The sequence below is a fragment of the Chrysemys picta genome, chromosome 11, assembly GCF_011386835.1.
Source record: "Chrysemys picta bellii isolate R12L10 chromosome 11, ASM1138683v2, whole genome shotgun sequence".
NCBI classification, from domain to species: domain Eukaryota; kingdom Metazoa; phylum Chordata; order Testudines; family Emydidae; genus Chrysemys; species Chrysemys picta.
In genome coordinates this window covers 56223655-56243787 of record NC_088801.1, presented here as the reverse complement: position 1 = coordinate 56243787, position 20133 = coordinate 56223655, and the positions used below count along the sequence as shown (strand labels likewise).

The following is a 20133-nucleotide window of genomic DNA, read 5'->3' as shown; positions in this document are numbered from 1 at the left end:
CCAGCATATCTTGCATAATAATTACAAGAGCTTCCAGGATCTTTTTAATCATGTGGCTCAAGCATTGGAAATTCATGTTTTTACTGTTGAGACGAAATTGTACAGGCTCTTCAGTATATTTGGAGCTTCACTAGGAGGGCAGAGTAGTTCTTTGTATAAAAAAAATATTCTGGTAAAGACTTCTGTCTCCCTCCCAATTTTGTCTTTTCTGTGGCTAGCTAGGTCAGGGACCATCAGTATTCAAATAAGTTTGATACTTATCCTGTCTATGAAGGGTGTCTAATTGTTTGTGCAGTAGCTGAGCGGTCTAAAGGTGGGAAAGCTTTAGGTCATCTCTCCCTCAGAAAGTGAGAGTAAGGAATATGAATTTCATTGGAAAGGGGAAATAACCCTTTCAGCTAAGCTTACTACCAAATGGGCTTAGTGAGATGTGGATTCAAAAACTAGGATAGATTCCTGCCAATCTTAGATCCTCCCAATCTGGAAGGAAATCTTTCCAAAGGCCAGAGAGTGTCATACTCCTTGAGAGCCGCTTGCTAGAGCTGGTTGAAAAAAAATTCAAAATTGATGGAAAAACAGACAGGTTTTTCAGTAAAATTTTCACAAAAAATGTTTCCTCTTTCCAACCAGTTCTACTGCTTTCATTTCCTCTGATACAGCAACTTGGTCAATCACCACAGCAGTTATTCTTGATGCACAATTTGTGACTGAAGAATTCAAGTCTCTTTCATTTGTAAGCTCCACTCTCTTCAGCAGAATGACAGATAAGGCTTAGAAAGCTTACAGAGGCCAAGTCTATGGTCTTTAACAACTAGGGTGACCAGACGTCCCGATAAAATCGGGACCGTCCCGATATTTAGGTATTTGTCCCGCGTCCCGATTGATCTTCGGTCGGGACGCTGCACTCCGCTTTTTTTTTTTTTTTTTCTCTGCCGGCAGCACTCAGCTGTTCTCGGCTTTTTTTTTTTTCTTCTCCTCTGACTGCTGGCAGCACTCAGCTGTTCTCTGTTGGTTTTTTCCCCCCCCCTCCTAAAAACCAGAGGCTGAAGGTATGCATACCTAAGGAAGGGTAAGCATAATCTCCTCTGACTGCCCGCAGCCCTGGGCTGTTCTCAGCTCCCGCCCCCGACTGCCGGCAGCACTGGGTCACAGTAGGGAATTGGGAGAGGGAGCTGTTTGTGTCCTTACACCGGCAGCACTCGGTGTTTTGGTTTTTTTTGCTCCGCCAGTGACCCCCCCCTCTCCCCCCCCCTTGTGTCCCGATATTTTCTTCCTGTCATCTGGTCACCCTATTAACAACATATTTTCAAAGTAAATCAGTCCTCTTTCTCTAGTGCCAGAGCCAAGCATCTTAGCCTATTGCTCAACATTAGCACTTTTAAAGAACACAGCAATAGCCTTTGCATTCTGATATGTACAGGAGCCAACAAAAAAGCTAGAAGTTCTCATGCACATTCTAGTAAACTTCTAGACATCATATTGGACTGGACACTTGATAACTATGCAGTAAATCTAGCATCATTGTTTTATTCCTGTTTCCCTTCATGTCTTTGCTTCTCTGCAGCAGCTTAGCTGCAAGAGACCACAGGACAATTTCATTCCAGAGGAAAATTATATTCATGAGACCGCAGGACACAATATGATATTTCCTAAGGTTTCTGGTGATCATGGTCTCATGTACATATGTCCTCCACATTCTCCAGAACTAAGCTGAAACTCCTTTTGCACTGGTAATAGGCCTCAACAGACTCTGACCATGCCTCAAGATATTTTGGTTTAAATAAAGTTTCTCATAGGCGAGGAAAGCATCCTGGTGGACAAACTGAGCTGCATGTTCAGTGTACAATTCAAATTGTTTCTGAAGAACTCTGTGGACACAGAAGTGGGGAATCCTTAAATATGGACCTCTTTGCCACAAGAGACATCACCAGGTTGTCCACATTTCTGTTTTGTGGGCAGGGAAGCTTGCTCCTTGATTGAAACCAAGGTTCCCTCATTGCCTTTATTTCCTAGAGATATATAGTAAGACAGAATTTATATAATCTTCATAGTATGGCAAGTTTAGTTCTTTAACCTTCTGACTATGACCATCTATCAGTTCTTCCAAATCTCCTTTCTCATAAGTCTAGTTAGGGTGACCAGATAACAAATGTGAAAAATCAGGATGGGGATATGGGGTAATAGGTGCCTGCATAAGAAAAAGTCCCAAATATCAGGATTGTCCCTATAAAATTGGAATATCTGGTCATCCTAAGTCTAGCTGACATTCTACATCTATATCTGAAATTATTGTATCTTGTAACTTGGAGCTTAATACCCTTGTGACGGTACCTCCCATAAGGCTTTATGGAAATATGCTTAGAATGTGTTCTTGGATTTAGGGACTAGGTGTGATATTCAAGTCAGGAGAGCAATTCTGCAGTCTCTGTTTTGTTAGTACTTTTAAGCCCTCCTTTGGTGGATTGTTACTTTAATCTTCTGAAAGTGGGACTCAGTGGGGTTAATTTTCAAAGCAGAGAGGAAGACTTCTTACCTGTAATGAGTCCTTGGAGTACATTTCCTACCTGCTCAGATCTACTCTTGCCTACTATTCTTCCCTGTGTTTTTGACATTCTGTGGCTGCACACCGTTTCTCTGTCTCTGTTTTTGGGGAGGGGGGGGTTGAATTTGCAGCACCAAGAAAATAGCACCTTTTTATAAAATACATCTTGAAGATAAAATTCTTCCAAAAAAGTATTCATCAAATGTCTCAATGACACAACCATTATGATAACTTATATTAACTCTGTAATCAGTAAAAACTCCCCTGCTCCTTAGAGGCATATACAAGGCAGTGTAAACCTTGGAGAAGTGGAAGAATAATTTTTCCAACATATACCATACATTTTAAAAAACGACTGGTGAATCAAAGAAACACATTAAAACTTCTGATATACTTCCTTGAGGCTCTGAGAACTCTAGATCCATCCAGGAGTGGCTTGAGGCATCCAAATATTAATGTGCACCAGCATTGAAGCATGAGATTCAACACATGCCAAATCAACAGTCACACAGGATCAGACATTCAAATGCCTGGTATATTTATTTCAATGTCTGTACTTCTAGATACATAAATCTTCTGGAAGACCATACTTGATGCATGTTTTTATCAGTACAGAAAATGAACATATTATGCATTTGTGGTACACAGTGTTTCAATAATAGACTTTATGGTAAAAAGGGACAATTATGATAATTTAGTTTGACCTGCATAATATGGGCTAATAACTTCACTGTATCTTAATGATTGTTTTTCAAACTTAGCAAATTCTTCATGGAAGTCTACGCACATATGCCCAGTTTTAAATTTTAAAATGATCTCTAAATTATAATGCCTCATGTTATAAACTACACTAAAATATAGAACTGAAAAACTTGTCTGAGACCAAATGGAATTCAGATATAATTGAGTTACAAGATTATTGAAGTAAAATTATAATGTAAATTCAGTATATACTTAGATTTATTTCTGAAGATTAAAATCATGTAGGAGAAAAACTGAGATTATTACCTGCTCTCTCTCTTTTGCTCTCACACCCCAGCCCTGCCTCCACACCCGCACCCACCGTCTCCCCAAAACAGTCTCAGAAACATTCACCTTGGAGGCTTTTCTCTGTTTCTAGTGTTTTTAATAAATAGTTGCTCCCAGGATTTACAAGTAGTTTGTTGTTAAATGTGTACAAACCAAAGCAATATTGTGGTTATTTCTTATTTAATAACTAAACCCATTTGTATTCATTTTGTTCTTATGCTTTATTTTACTAGACTAACGAAAATGACCTAAGGAAGTTTTTTGCCCAGTATGGGTGTGTGAAAGAAGTGAAGATAGTAAATGACAGAGCTGGAGTATCAAAGGGGTTAGTACAGTTGCAATATATCCATTGTGGACACTGAAAACATCATAGTAAGTGGAATAAGTGCAATAGAAGTTGATTGTGATTTTCATGGCTTATAACATTATTACTGGCATCACATTATATGAAACACTCAAGTTTCAGTTCATTTGTTTTCTTTCTTACAGTGTCCCAGAATGGTGGTGTTAATAAATATATGGTTAGCATCACTATTTTCCTCCTCTCTAACCACTTAGACCTCCCTTTAACCTGGAGTTTCACTGGCAAGAATGTCCATTGTGTTACAATATGGGTGAGAACCTTATCCCCATTCTGGCCCCTTTACATCATGTAAAAGGGTCAGAGTGGAATAAAGGAGCTCTAAAAACCTGAATCCAATCAGGAACAGATTCCCCCAGCTCAGGAACTAAGCCTGTATTCTGAGGAGCCCCTTGCAAGCTCTAATGCAGAGGGCATACCGGGGGCAGGGAGGAAGGGACATGTTGCTGGCAGGGCCACAACATGTAGCACTGCAAACATTTATGTTGCGTATAGGTAACTGGGGACACGCTGCCATGACTTAGCCAAGCCCCTAGGGGTGTCTGTTATGCCGGGGGCCACAGAGCAGCACAAAATCAGGAGTGTGTAAAAGTGGTGTAAAATCACCATTGCTTTCCCCTGAGCTGTGAGTTCTGTGCAGCACATCTAAGAGTTGCAGTAGGACGCTTGTAATCAGGGGTATGGAGTACCTGCATAAGTATTAGATCCATTCTTATGTACAAGGCTGTCATAGTTTTCAGCACCTTAAGTTTGCAGATGTGAGACAACTTGCAGCTTCATTCATCCTCGTCCCTTGTCACTGCATCTCTGAAACTCACTCTGAACACAGAAAGAAGAAGCTTCTGCTCCACACCAGGAGAGGAGCTTTTCTCCTCACCTTCAAGGTTGTTACCAACTCTGCGACTCCTTACTTAACTACTTTTGTCTCTCATCATGGTATCCCCAATGTCTGCACCTGCCTCTGTTGCCACCTCCATTTGTCCACCTCTCTGACAGTGGTTTTCGTGTTTTCTTCCAGTGCACCCCTTGGTAACACACAGAATTCCTTCCCTGAACTGATCCATAAGGCATTTCCTCTATCCTCCAAATCTCTGCTTCAGTTCTACTTCAGCCTTGATATCTAAAAGAAGCTAGCTGACTAATATTAATAGGTGGAGGGGTAGCTGAAGAGTATATATTTTGCTTACCTGCTTTAATCCATTCCTCTCCCTCAAAGTTTTTATGTTGCTTTTTTTCTTAGACTGGAAGCTCTTTATGGCAGGGACTGTATCTTCCTTGGTGTGTAATCATCACCTAGCACATTAATGTTACCAGAATGCCAATAATAAATAACAAACATGAAATGTGGATGAGGAAAGTTTGCTGTAGAAACCTTACATTTTGAATTAACTTACTTATCTGTTTTAAGCCGGTAGGTTGATTTAGCAGCAATAAAACTGCTATAACAAACAAGATTTTTCAGCAGGAGTAAATTTTTTCTCAACATAAGCAAAAAACCTATTACAAAAACATTCCCCAACATAGTGTTCACTCAGTACCTTGGTGTAGCACCCTTTCTTCCCACAGGTATTTTCACTTCAGTCTCTTCAATAAGATCTTATTGCCCTTCCCCAGAGCAGCTGTGTAGGGAAAAGAGAAAGGAAACTGAAGTTAAGCTCTTGTGTACTGCAGAATAGATAGTTCCTCTACACCTGGCCACAGCTTGTTTTTGTATTGAATTTTCCTGATATTTTAAAAGAACTTTAAAGCCATAGACTTTGCAAAGGAACTTTGGCACTGCAAAAGAGCTTTAGCAATGAATCCTTAAGTCAGATGTCAGTGTGAATGAAGTAGAAATATTGGTATGCAGGAAATGCCACTATGAATGTACCTAGTTGCAGTAAACAGTTTTCTATCGGTATCTTCAGATATAATTGTATTACTGTTACATATTTTGAATATTACACAGTTTTTGGAAGTTCACAATTGCATGGCTTTTATATTTATTAGCCAAAATGCTTTTGGTTTTTAATGATTTAGTTCATTATGAGTTTGCAGCTCCCCTTACTATCATTTTGAACTTTAGCCAGGATTTTCATATATGCTATCATTTTTAAATAGAGTCCCAACTTCCTTTTATAAGTGTCGTTTTTTTTCTTTCTTAAAAAGTAAAACTTGGTAGGTTTACAATAATTACAGATGAGTCTTGTAGCACCTCCTATTACTAAGATTGCTCGGCACTTCCCATTGTAAATACCCCATTTTCAATTGCTTATAACTTTGCCAAATGTTAACCATTTTGGCTGAAATTTTGCATGACAGCTATCTGTCTCAAGCTAGGAAAAAATACATTATTTTGCCCATTTTAAAAAACTCTGATGATCTTTTCTTTGAAAAGCTCCAGTGCCCCCAGGCTTTGGAGATTTGGGATTTGGAGACTTGAGATTTGGCAGGAGGGGTGTCCTTTGTGTCAGGGATGTTCCTTTTGCCATTCCCATTAAAATTACCCCAAGGGTAGGTCTATACTTACCTCCGTGTCTGGCGGTAAGCAATCGATCTTCTGGGATCGATTTATCGCATCTTGTCTAGACGCGATAAATTGATCCCGGAAGTGCTCGCCGTCGAGGCAGGTACTCCTGCTCTGCGAGAGGAGTACGCGGAGTCGACGGGGGAGCCTGCCTGCCACGTCTGGACCCGCGGTAAGTTCGAACTAAGGTACTTCGACTTCAGCTACATGATTCACGTAGCTGAAGTTACGTATCTTAGTTCGAAGTGGGGGGTTAGTGTGGACCAGACCCAAATTTGGCTCAGTTACAAGCCTTTGAAAAATCATAGTTTACACATGCTCAGTAGAGACTTAGATTTTAGCAACTACATCCTTGAAGATTCCAGTCACTCGGGGCACACTGCAGCCCAGGGATGAGCAGGACTTTCCGTGCAGTTTGGCTCTGGGCTGCTATGGGCATGCTGGGTCCAGGCACCTGAACAAGGAACAGGGAAACTGTCTCTCTGTGTTCTTAATGACACACACATACCCCTCCCCCCCGATTGGTCCCTGCAGCTTGGAAGAGGAAGTTGCCTGATTCAGATGCAGAAGGGACAAGAGCTAGAGGGTGGAGCTAGTGGGAGGAAGCGAGAAAAAGTGGGAGTTGGGGTGGGGCGAAGATCGGGGATAGCTGGGCAAGGAAACTGGGAGTGGGAGCTGGTGAGAGGAATGGTGGGTCTGGAACCTGTTGGCTAGGGGGAGCGGGACAGTGAGATTGGATGGGGTGAGAGAGGGGACTGGGAGTAGCTGGACAAGGAGACTTGGATTAGGAACCAGTGTGGAAAAGGAAACTGGGGAGGGGAGACATCTGACAAGGAACTGTGGCACAGGGGTAGAACTGGGACTATTTGAGCAAAAAGACTGAGATCAGGAGACAGGGAGGGGTGGGAGATGAGACTGGATGAGGAACCCAGAGAGGAAGACTATGACTAAGGCCTGGTCTACACTACGAGTTTAGGTCGACTTTAGCAGCGTTAAATCGAATTAAGCCTGGACATGTTCACACGACGAAGCCCTTTCTTTCGACTAAAAGGGCCCTTTAAACTGGTTTCTTTACACCACCTCCAACGAGGGAATTAGCGATAAAATCGGCCTTTGCGGGTCGGAATTGGGGTAGTGTGGACGGAATTCGACATTATTGGCCTCCGGGAGGTATCCCACAGTGCTTCATTGTGACCGCTCTGGACAGCACTCTCAACTCAGATGCACTGACCAGGTAGACAGGAAAAGCCCCGCGAACGTTTGAATTTCATTTCCTGTTTGCCCAACATGGAGAGCACAGGTGACCATGCAGAGCTCATCAGCACAGGTAATCGTGATGGAGTCCCAGGATCGCAAAAGAGCTCCAGCATGGACCAAACGGGAGGTACGGGATCTGCTCGCCATATGGGGAGATGAATCAGTGCTAGCTGAACTCTGTAGCAGTAAAAGAAATGGCAAAGTATTAGAAAAGGTCTCCAAGGCCATGAAGGACAGAGGCCATAACAGGGACGCACAGCAGTGCCGCGTGAAAATTAAGGAGCTACGGCAAGCCTACCACAAAGCCAGTGAGGCAAACGGAAGGTCCGGGGCAGAGCTGCAAACTTGCCGCTTCTACGCGGAGCTGCATGCCATTCTAGGGGGTGCAGCCACCACTACCTCAGCCGTGTGCTATGACTCCCTCACTGGAGAAACACACAGGGAAGAGGGTTCGGGGAACGAGGAAGATGAGGATGGAGGTAATGTAGGTAGCTCACAGCAGCAAGGAAGCGGAGAAACCGGTTTCCCCAACAGCCAGGATATGTTTGTCACCCTGGACCTGGAACCAGTAACCCCCGAACTCACCCAAGACCCTGAGGGCACACAGGGGACCTCTGGTGAGTGTACCTTTGTAAATATTACACATGGTTTAAAAGCAAGCGTGTTTAATCATTAATGATTAATTTGCCCTGGCAATCGCGGCCAGTACAGCTACTGGAAAAGTCTGTTAACGTGTATGGGGATGGAGCGGAAATCCTCCAGGGACATCTCCAGAAAGCTCTCCTTCATTTACTCCCAAAGCCTTTGCAAAAGGTTTCTGGGGAGGGCTGCCTTATCCCGTCCGCCATGGTAGGACACTTTACCACGGCAGGCCAGTAGCACGTAGTCTGGAATCATTGCATAACAAAGCATTGTAGCGTATGGTCCCGGTGTTTGCTGGCATGCAGACAACATCCATTCCTTATCGCTCTTTGTTATCCGCAGGAGAGTGATATCATTCACGGTCACCTGGTTGAAATGGGGTGATTTTATTAAGGGGACATTCAGAGGTGCCCGTTCCTGCTCTGCTGAACAGAAATGTTCCCCGCTGTTAGCCACGTGGTGGGGGGAGGAGGGAAGTGATCATCCCAGAGAATTGGGTGTGGGGGGGGCGCGTTAGTTGGGTTTGTGCTGCATGTTAACCCGGAAACCACAGCCCCTCCTTTTACATTGCAAACCCATTTTAAATGGCCAGCCCAATTCATCCTTGATATGGGAAATGAGGGCGCTGCTGTTTGAAACCATTCCCACATGTTAAGAAGGTTAAAAAAGCCAAAAGACTGTGGCTTACCATGGCTGCCTGCAAGCCGAAATCTGTTGCCTGGCACTGCATGAGTGATCTCTCACACGAAACCGGCAGGCCCTCACTATAAGAGTAAAAATGTGACCTTGTAACGAAAGAGTGTACCCATTGTTCTCTAAAATGTGTCTTTTTTAACCACCTCTCCCTTCTCCTCCACCAGCTGCAAATGTTTCTCCTTCACAGAGGCTAGTGAACATTAGAAAGAGAAAACGGAGGACGTGGGACGATTTGTTCACGGAGCTCCAGATGTCCTGCCATGCTGATAGAGCACAGCAGAATGCGTGGAGGCAGTTAATGTCAGACATCAGAAAAGCACAATATGAACAAGAGGAGAGGTGGCGGGCTGAATCGCGGGATGAACAAAGCAAGTTGCAGGCTGAAGATGGTAGGTGGCGTCAGCTTGCAGACAGAAGGCAAGAGTCGATGCTCCGGCTGCTGGAGCATCAAACTGATATGCTCCAGTGTATGGTTGAGCTGCAGGAAAGGCAGCAGGAGCAGAGACCGCCGCTACAGCCCCTGTGTAACCAACAGCCCTCCTCCCCAAGTTCCCTAGCCTCCTCACCCAGACGCCCAAGAACGCGGTGGGGGGGCCTCCGGCCACCCAGTCACTCCACCCCAGATGATTGCCAGAACATGAGAAGACTGGCCTTCAATAAGAGTTAAAGTTTTAAAATGCAGTATGTCCTTTTCCTTCCCTCCTCCCCCACCCATCCCGGGCTACCTTGGCAATTATCCCCCTAGTTGTGTGATGAATTAATAAAGAATGCATGAATGTGAAATAACAATGACTTTATTGCCTCTGCAAGCGGTGCTTGAAGTGGGGAGGGGAGGGTGGGGTGGGGTGGTTGGTTTACAGGGAAGTAGAGTGAACCGGGTGGGGGGGCGGAGGGTTCATCAAGGAGAAACAAACAGAAGTTTCACACCGTAGCCTGGCCAGTCACAAAACTCGTTTTCAAAGCTTCTCTGATGCGCACCACGCCCTGCTGTGCTCCTCTAACCGCCCTGGTGTCTGGCTGCGCGTAATCAGCAGCCAGGCGATTTGCCTCAATCTCCCACCCAGCCATAAATGTCTCCCCCTTACTCTCACAGATATTGTGGAGCGCACAGCAAGCAGCAGTAACAATGGGGATATTCTTTTCGCTGAGGTCTGAGCGAGTCAGTAAGCTGCGCCAGCGTGCTTTTAAACGTCCAAATGCACATTCCACCACCATTCGGCACCTGCTCAGCCTGTAGTTGAACAGCTCCTGACTCCTGTCCAGGCTGCCTGTGTACGGCTTCATGAGCCATGGCATTAAGGGGTAGGCTGGGTCCCCAAGGATCACGATAGGCATTTCAACATCCCCAACGGTTACTTTCTGGTCTGGGAAGGAAGTCCCTTCCTCCAGCTTTCGAAACAGAGCAGAGTGCCTGAAGACGCGAGCATCATGTACCTTTCCCGGCCATCCCACGTTGATGTTGGTGAAACGTCCCTTGTGATCCACCAGGGCTTGCAGCAGCATTGAAAAGTACCCCTTGCGGTTTATGTACTCGGTGGCTTGGTGCTCCGGTGCCAAGATAGGGATATGGGTTCCGTCTATGGCCCCACCACAGTTTGGGAATCCCATTTCAGCAAAACCATCCACTATGGCCTGCACGTTGCCCAGAGTCACTACCCTTGATATTACCAGGTCTTTCATTGCCCTGGCAACTTGGATCACAGCAGCCCCCACAGTAGATTTGCCCACTCCAAATTGATTCCCGACTGACCGGTAGCTGTCTGGCGTTGCAAGCTTCCACAGGGCTATCGCCACTCGCTTCTCAACTGTGAGAGCTGCTCTCATCCTGGTATTCTGGCGCTTCAGGGCAGGGGAAAGCAAGTCACAAAGTTCCATGAAAGTGCCCTTACGCAAGCGAAAGTTTCGCAGCCACTGGGAATCGTCCCACACCTGCAGCACGATGCGGTCCCACCAGTCTGTGCTTGTTTCCCATGCCCAGAATCGGCGTTCCATGGCATGAACCTGCCCCAGTAACATCATGATTTCCACATTGCTGGGGCCTGTGCCTTGTGAGAGGTCTATGTCCATGTCAATTTCCTCATCACTCTCGTCGCCGCGCTGCAATTGCCTCCTCGGCTGGTCCGGGTTTCGCTTTGGCATGTCCTGGCTCTGCATATACTCCAGGACAATGCGCGTGGTGTTCATAGTGCTCATAATTGCCGCGGTGATCTGAGCGGGCTCCATGATCCCAGTGCTAGCTATGGCGCCTGGTCTGAAAAAAGGCACGAAACTAGTATCTGACGGACCAGGGGAAGGAGGGAGGGAGGGAGGGAGAGCTGAGTGACGACATGGCGTACAGGTACAGGGAATTAAAATTAAGAAAGGTGGCTGTGCATCAGGGAGAAACACAAACAACTGTCACACAGAATGGTCCCCCCAAAGATTAAACTCAAAACCCTGGGTTTAGCAGGCCGTTGATTTCACGGAGGGAGGGGAAGCAAATGAATACAGAACAAATCTATTTTTACATCTTAAGCTGGCAGCCGACGGTGCAGCATGACTGATAGCCACTGCAGTACGACGACGATGGATATCAATCGTAATATGCCATCTTCTACCAAAAGGCAAGGGGCTGCTGCTGTGTAGCAATGCAGCCCCACGTCTGCCAGCCCCACGTCTGTCCTCGGCCTCTTCTGGGTGCTTAGCAGACAATACTGGGCGATTGGCAGAAAATAGCATACTACGACTGATAGCCATCATCATCGAGACAGTTGCATGTCTGCCCAGTTGCTCATGATTGACAGCCACTGCAGTACGATGACGACAGATACCAGTCATAATATACCATCTTCTACCAAAAGGCAAGGGGCTGGTGCAATGCAGCCCTATGGCTGCCAGCCCCACGGCTACCAGTCATGCTACACCATCTACCGCCAAAAGGCAGTTAGCTGCTGCTGCTGTGTAGCAATGCAGTACCACATCTGCCAGCACCCAGATGACATATGGTGATGGTGAACTGATCTGAGTGGGCTCCATGCTTGCCGTGGTATGTTGTCTGCACAGGTAACCCAGGTAAAAAGGCGCGAATCTATTGTCTGCCGGTGCTCTGACGGAGGGGGAGGGGCCTGACGACGTACCCAGAACCCCCCGTGACACTGTTTTGCATCATTCAGGCATTGGGATCTCAACCCAGAATTCCAATGGGTGGCGGAGACTGCGGGAACTGTGGGATAGCTACCCATAGTGCAATGCTCTGGAAGTCGACGCTAGCCTCGGTACTGTGGACGCGGTCCGCCGACTAGAGCACTTAGAGCATTTTATGTGGGGACACACGCAATCGGCTGTATACAACCGATTTCTATAAAACCGGCTTCTATAAATTCGACCTAATTTCGTAGTGTAGACATACCTTAAGAGATAGTGGTGTAAGAAGGGAGAGGCAGATTGGCTGAGGAGCCTGAAGTGGTGAAAAGAGGACTGGTTGGGCAAGGGGACTGGGACAGGGTGTGAGGAGGGGGAGAGACTGGGAGTGGGGGGAGATTTGCACTAACTAAGTAAATAGTCTGAGACTGAGTTTAGAAATCTGAGGAGTGGAAACTGGGACTGGGTACACAGGAAGAACTGGACTGGAACAAGAAGCTAGGGTGCGAAAGCAAAAAGTCTGCAGAAGAGTCTGTGCAAACTACAATAAACTTCCCTCCAAAGCCTGGAATGGAACCCAAGATCTCTGTGTTTCACCATTATTCTACTGTTACCAAATACATTTGAAACAGACAGGTTACGTGTGTGTCTCATTCTTCTCTAATTCCGGTCCACACAGAGGATGACAACTCACCACAGCTATCAGTTACATAGTTAGCTCAAGTGACAGAGGACTGTGTGATGGATTCACAGAGTCTGTAGAGTCCAACCCTGCTGATGAACCATGTGGATATCAGTTTGTTTTTTCAGTTTGCTTTTTTAAAATTTAAAATAAAAAACAAAAAATGGCATTTAAAAGAACATTAAGATTGCAAAGGCAAGCACTCAAAAGTAAGTGCTCTCTTGTGTATATGCATGATAATACATTCTCTAATTACACAATCACACACTATTTTTCCACAGGACCCCTGTCTCATTCATGGCAGAGGATGGACCTGCTGTGGGAATGAATCAGGTTGTGTAGTGAAGGAGGTTGTTGTCTATAAGTCCCCAGCTTTATTTGTTGCAGAAATTGGAAGTTCTGTAGTGAATGAGGCAGTGGACAGCAGGAAGAAAAAGGATGATTTCATAGTTAAAGCAGTTAAATATTGCTCTAGAGAATGAGATTCTATCCCAGACCATGTTACAGAGTTTCTAGGTGATGCTGGGCAAGTCACTTAAACCAAATTCTTCACAGGTAATCACTAATTGTGTATTCCTCATTTTCTGGGTGCCCTACTTGATACCCTGGTGTTTAATTTGCAGAAGTGCTAGGCACGCTCAGCATCAGCTGATGTCAATAAGAACCTGTGTCTAACATACAAAATGCTATATGATACTAAGTGTGCTGAAAAATCTGGTCACAGGTGTCTCAAATTGGGCATCCAAAATTGGTGAAGAACTTTTACCTTAAACTTTCTGTGCCTGAGTTCCCCATCTCTAAAATAGGGATAATACCACTCTGTCACCTCACAGAATGCTGTGAAAATTAATAATATTTGTGAAGAATTAAAATGCTATTGGCCAGAGCTATAGAAAAGCCTATGAGGATATTAATAATTATGCCTTCAGAGAAGGGTTTGGATAGTGTACAGTAAATTGGGCACCAAAATGTAGTGGATACTTTTGACTTTAATCTCTCTGTGACTCAGTTCCCCATCTGTAAAATGTGGATAATAATACCCCTACATCTCACAGGTGCTGTGAAAATAAATTCATTAATGTTTGTAAAGCGGTCATATTATAGTGATGACCACCATAAAAAAGCCCATGAGGATGTTAATTCTGTCTTCAGAGCAGGGCCATACATTGAACAATGAGGATAAAACAAAATATTGACTAGCTGCTCATTAAGCACTGTTCACCGAATGAGACAGTGGTCCTCTGAGAAAAATAGAATGTGATCATGTAATTAAAGACTGTTATAGTTCATACGCATTCGGGGCCAAATTAAGGTTGCCAAGGCAACCTTATTTATCATTTCATAACTTCTTAGTGCTTTACTTTTCAAACTTAATGTTTTAACATAGTATTTTGTGTAATATGTAATATATAATATATATATTATAACATGTTTTTGGTTATAAAGTAGTATGCCAAGAAAAATAATTTATGTAATTTTTATTTAGGTATGGTTTCATCACTTTTGAAACTCAAGAAGATGCACAAAAAATTTTGCAAGAGGTAAGATGATATATTCATCATTATACTCATTGTTTAGGTAAATTCTTCAATTTGAAATTAGTGCTTGCAGACATCCATTACCAATGGATATTTGTCCCTTCTGTGTTTACCTGCTTGGATTTGAAGGTATTAAAGAAGCCCAGGATGTCTGTGGGCTGGTTGGTCAGATTTGTTGCTTTCCTTTCTTTGTACAGAAGAATGAAGAGAAGCAGCAGTAGCATTATTTTCCCTTCTGAACCCACAGAACATCTAAGAAGACATCTCAGAGATTTAGTTTTAAGGGAGGGTGGGTTCTGGGAGTCTCTGGAGCTGACTAAGGCAGGTGAAGGTGATGCTTCAGTATCAGGTACCTTAACTTTGTAGAGAGCTGTTTCCAGCCTCTTCTGTGTATACTACTCACTTGGATCTGAAGTTTGTTGTGAATCCAGTTCCTTCTGGTGCTCTGATTTCCTTGAGTAGAAAATCCAGCAGTCATAAGACATCTGTAAAGGAGACTATATTTTTAGGCTGAGGGAAATTGAAGTTAACCTTACACTCATCAAGGAGGAACCACTGAGGTTCACTCAAAAACCTCTGAGATATCTGAGGCCCACTTCCAGATACACTTAATTCTTGCTCCTGTGAATATGAGGTTTGCCCCAGAATGGACCTTTCTTAACTGCCAGGATATTCCCTCTCGTACTTCTACTAGGATATAGGAAGCCATGATGGCTCCACCACCGTAGCCTTTTGCAACCTGTTCTCTTGGCCTGCTTGGGCTATGTTGGCTGGATCAGTCATGGGCTCAGTTGTGTTCATGAAGTTCCCTGAAGAAGACCAGAGGATGTTACCTCAAGCAAAGCCTCTTCTAGACTGAGTGGCGACCTATCAACAAGTAGAGCTGGTTGAAATTTTTAAAATATTGAAATTTTATTGAAAATTTTATTCAAAGAGCTGGGAAATTCTTAATGCAATTTTAATGAAATGGTATTTCCCATTTTTGACCAACTCTAGTTAAAATAATATATACATACATATATATATAAAAGCAGTCCAAATTTTGACTTATAATACCAATGTAATATATAACATCAATCATCAGAGAGGAGCTTGTTCCCACCACCTGTGTCAGGAAGCAATTTAGCTCTGGAAACTGTACACTCGTTATGTCTCGCTGCTTTCCATTAAATAGGTTTATTTGCCATGAAAGAGAATACATAGTACCATCCTTTGCGTTCCAGAGCTCAAATTCAGCAAAGCACATGCCTAACTTTTAAGCACGTAGACAGTGCTTAGCGTCAAGCAAGTGCTTAAATATCTTGCTGAATTGGGGCCCAGAGGAGGAAAGTATTCTGCTCTCCGACTGTTGCCTTTGGACTGGACTGAAACTGATATCTTTATGCATTTCCTTTTATATCTTTCTTTAAATAAATATTCTGGATAATAAAACTGCAAAAGGTTTGAGGTTTTATTGTTAGCTCCTTAATGGATATATTGTATCTGGTACTTGGACCTCCTAGCTCTGGCAGTGAAAACTTGGGTCCTGATTCTGATTTTACACCCATTTGCACTGGTTTAAATGACTACAAAGTGTTCAGGGAAATGGAGAATCAGGCCCTCTGGTTCCTCCAGATTTCCTTTTGCAGAAGCAGGATAAAAGGGACACTTACAATTTAAAAATCACATTGCTGTCTGATTTTTGTTTTACCTAGTGTAGATGCAAAGTAATACTTACATCTACTATAAATGAAAGAGATTAGCAAAAGTTTGCAGTTGGTTTACTTTGTGAATTTGACAGTATTTTTTGAAGTCACTTTGTAGTTTTCCTTTAAATGATGAGGAGCTGAAAGAAGATGTAAATAAAAGTAGCCCCATCCTACTTTAATTTACACTTTGGCCTGGTCTACACTAGAAAATTAAGTCAGTTTAACTATGTCACTCAGGGGGGTGAAAATCCATACCCCGGAGTGGCATAGTTAAGCTGACCTAACCCCCAGTGCAGACAATGCTAACCTGCACAGCTGTGCTGCAAGTCTCAGAGTGTGAATTTACAGCACACCAGCTGAATTATTGCAGTCATCCTTTATAAAATGTATAGTAGCCTTGCAGTATATTAATTGCATGTTTTAATATAGTTAATTTTTTAAAGTAAACTCAAATATATTTTATAATGACATTTATTTAAAAAAAAAAAAGTAAAACTGGCGTTTTTACAAGCAATTATTTGTGTCTCTGGTAGCTGGTCAGGAAACTCCATTAGCATTCAGAAGTAAATTTTAGTGAGCATTTGTCCAAATCACAATAAGCACCATGTACATATTGGAGCATAATTGGTAATTTTTGCAAAATGAAGCCAAGGATTTAGATAGTAAAAGTTGTTTTTTTAGTACTTGAGGTAACTATCAGAGCTCTGAAAGAAGCTTGTTGGGTGTGTTCACTATCATCTACTTCTAGTTTTACTTTCAGTAGTTATATGCACCCAAAAAATAAAAAGTAAAAGTACTGAATATTAAGTGTTTTTCTTTGTTTGTTTTAGGCTGAAAAACTTAATTATAAGGATAAGAAACTGAATATTGGTCCAGCAATAAGAAAACAACAAGTAGGGATTTCTCGTATGTATTTTCACTATATTCTTTAGCTGCATGTGATATAGATAGAACTCTAACCAAAAATATCTGTGTTGGACCTGTACTGTACTAATCCAGAGCATTGAATATGATCAGAATAGTCAGCAGGTGGAAGCGCTGGCATACTAACAAAAATGTCAAAAGTACCAGATTTCCAGGCACCATCCTTTAACCCCTACAGTATGTTCCTTTGTACATTGCATGGAAGGGATCCAATGGATGAAGATTGTACCCAATTGAATGTGGAATGGAATGTGACTCTTTGGTATGGCAGAATGTGACTCTGGTATGGCAGTATGCCCCTTCCTAGCTGCCACAAGCCCTTATGGTGACAGACCCTCAAAGCTAAAGACAAATGTGTTTTAACTGCAGGAAAAGAGTATGTGACAGTCTGCTGTATACAGCATTTTCCTATTGGAAACAGGGCACATGTTATATTGACATGCTACATATGTTGCTCTAAGGAACATTAACTCCCCATGTGTGCTGTGTGAAGCCATGTTCAAAGGTCATAGCTGTTGAAGTATAACCAGTGGTAGCACAGCAGTGGATTCAGATGTGTTGGATGTGGCCAAAGCCATGACAAGGCAGCAGTGATATACCGTTTAAGGATGGCAAGAAGTGAGAGTGTATTTATCCTACAGGCACACTGAAGGAGACTTAAACAAGATAATATATTGTGGGTGGCACATGTTCCTTTTATCTACTCCGGAGGTTGCACCTAACGGAGGCAGGGACAGTCTCTGGGTAAAGCCAGGGATCCATGAGGTTTGGGACATTTATAGAAGATCAACAAATACAATTAGGGATCTAGAAGAACTGACCTAATGAGAGAAGATAATTATTATGAATACCCTAACTAAGGGTTAGGGGGGTGGGATAGCTCAGTGGTTTGAGCATTGGCCTGCTAAACCCAGGGTTGTGAGCTCAATCCTTGAGAGGGCCACTTCTATATGTATGTTTAGATATCCACACCCCCTGCCTATTCTCTAGTGTCACCTGTCCCATATTGCTACAGGGATGATGCAGTGTCGCTTCAGTTCTTCAAAAACTTTTCAAAAAAGCTTTGATGGTAGGTGGTCCCTTTTTGTACATTTTTACTTGAGAAGGAACATATTTCTATACCTGATATTGCTGTGATATGTCAGCAAAAAAAAAAGCCAATGTAGTTTTGGGCTTGCATACCCAAAAGGCACCATGTTATGGAACTGGAGTCCCTCTCTGTGTTCCTCTGGAGCAAACACATTTGAAATATTCCATTTACTTGTGTGCAGTGTATTACCAGAAAGATCAGACAAAGCGGGGGGGGACTTAGAGAAGATCAACAAATACGATTAGGGATCTAGAAGAACTGACCTAATGAGAGAAGATAATTATTATGAATACCCTAACTAAGGGTTAGGGGAGTGGAATAGCTCAGTGGTTTGAGCATTGGCCTGCTAAACCCAGGGTTGTGAGCTCAATCCTTGAGAGGGCCACTTAGGGATCTGGGGCAAAATCAGTACTTGGTCTTGCTAGTGAAGGCAGGGGGCTGGACTCAATGACCTTTCAAGGTCCTTTCTAGTTCTAGGAGATAGGATATCTCCATTACATTTATTTATTTAAATTTAATAGCCTACAAATATCTGAAAAATGAAAACACAAGTTAAGAGACCAACTACTTAGGGCAGTGAAGGGCTATAGCAGCAAAAGAATGCAATTTAGACGTGGAAAATTTAGGCTGAATATCAGAAATAAATTTCAGAGATTGAAATCTGTTGGGGTGTGGGATGGTCTCATAAGAGAAGTAACGAAAGCCACATTGCTTGAAATATTTTTAAGTTGACTGGATGTTGTACTAGTACAGTGGTTCTCAAACTTTTTTACTGGTGACCCCTTTCACACAGCAAGTCTCTGAGTGCGACCCCCCTTATACATTAAAAACACTTTTTTATATATTTAACACCATTATAAATGCTGGAGGCAAAGCGGGGTTTGGGGTGGAGGTTGACCATTCGCAATCCCCCATGTAATAACCTCACGACCCCCTGAGGGGTCCCGACCCCCAGTTTGAGAACCCCTGCACTAGTAAATGTATCATAACATAGGGAATACTGAATTGGCAGGGGATGGAATAGGCGTTCATGGTCTTTAGTTTCTGTGAATCTATAGTTGGTCTCCCACAAGTTTGGTTTGTCAATACTTTTACCTGCAGGATTGGCCAATTTATCTGATACCAAAATACAAACTTCCAAGAATGATAGGATTGTCAACTAGTTATTTTTCCACCTTTATTTCTGACTTTGCTAATAGCATTTTCTGAGGAATTGTTTAGTTCCCCTTTCTTACATTTTACCTCTTGAGATGTTTCTAATCCTGGGGTCATAGTTTGTGATGCTTAGGTAATGACTAGTTTCATTTTGACCTGAATAGACAGCTTTGAAGTGTTCAGGAATTTTATATCAGAAGATTATTCATAATAAAGACTTTGTTATGAACCGTTTTTAGGTACTGTTAACTAGAGCTAATTGAAAAACTAAATTTTAATGAAAGCTTGTTTTTTTATGTTTAAAATGGATGAAAAAATTGTCGACATTGGGAATTTGGAAATTTTTCAACCAGCTCTACTGTTAAGATTGTTGTGATTTAACGCAAAATAACATTCAAATACTTATATGCTTATCCAAAATTGCGTCCCTGTTTCTTTAGTTTCCATTTTTGAAGTTTTGGGAAGACTTTGAAAACGAACTGATGAAGTGTCCTGTCAAAGAGTGTGAATCCATAGATGAAAGGCTTAGCTTACCCAGTCATATTTCAGTACCTTTGCATTGTAATTGCTTTTATCTATATTACAGAGTTTTGTTTTACAAACTAAATTGAGTATAAAACATTTTGTTCTTCTCCAAGGGCCTCTGTGTGTTATATCTTGTGGGTTTGGCACCTCCTGGTATTGAGCTGCCAAACTGCCTTGAAAAGCTATTTCCATTGGGTGTACACAAGAATGACATCATCGCCCTACTCTATATAGTGGAGTTCACACCCTAACTGACTCAGCTCCTTCACTACCACTGCAGAGAGCAGACAGAACTCACCATGTCCTGTCCTCAGGACTAGACTACCTTATAACCTTTTCTTGTAAGTCTGTAAATAGTTAGGATTGTTTACTGTAGTG

At 42.9% G+C, this 20133-nt stretch overlaps 1 protein-coding gene across 2 annotated transcripts in view; it reads left to right on the top strand.

The window, feature by feature from the left end:
- The window catches only part of BOLL (boule homolog, RNA binding protein), a 101099-nt gene that overhangs the window by 19111 nt on the left and 61855 nt on the right, over positions 1-20133 (top strand). For both annotated transcript variants that reach the window (XM_065560888.1, XM_065560889.1), the window contains 3 exons: positions 3805-3896; positions 14322-14376; positions 16892-16967. In XM_065560888.1, the coding sequence (XP_065416960.1) occupies positions 3805-3896; positions 14322-14376; positions 16892-16967 (223 nt within the window). The remainder of the gene's footprint in view (positions 1-3804; positions 3897-14321; positions 14377-16891; positions 16968-20133) is intronic.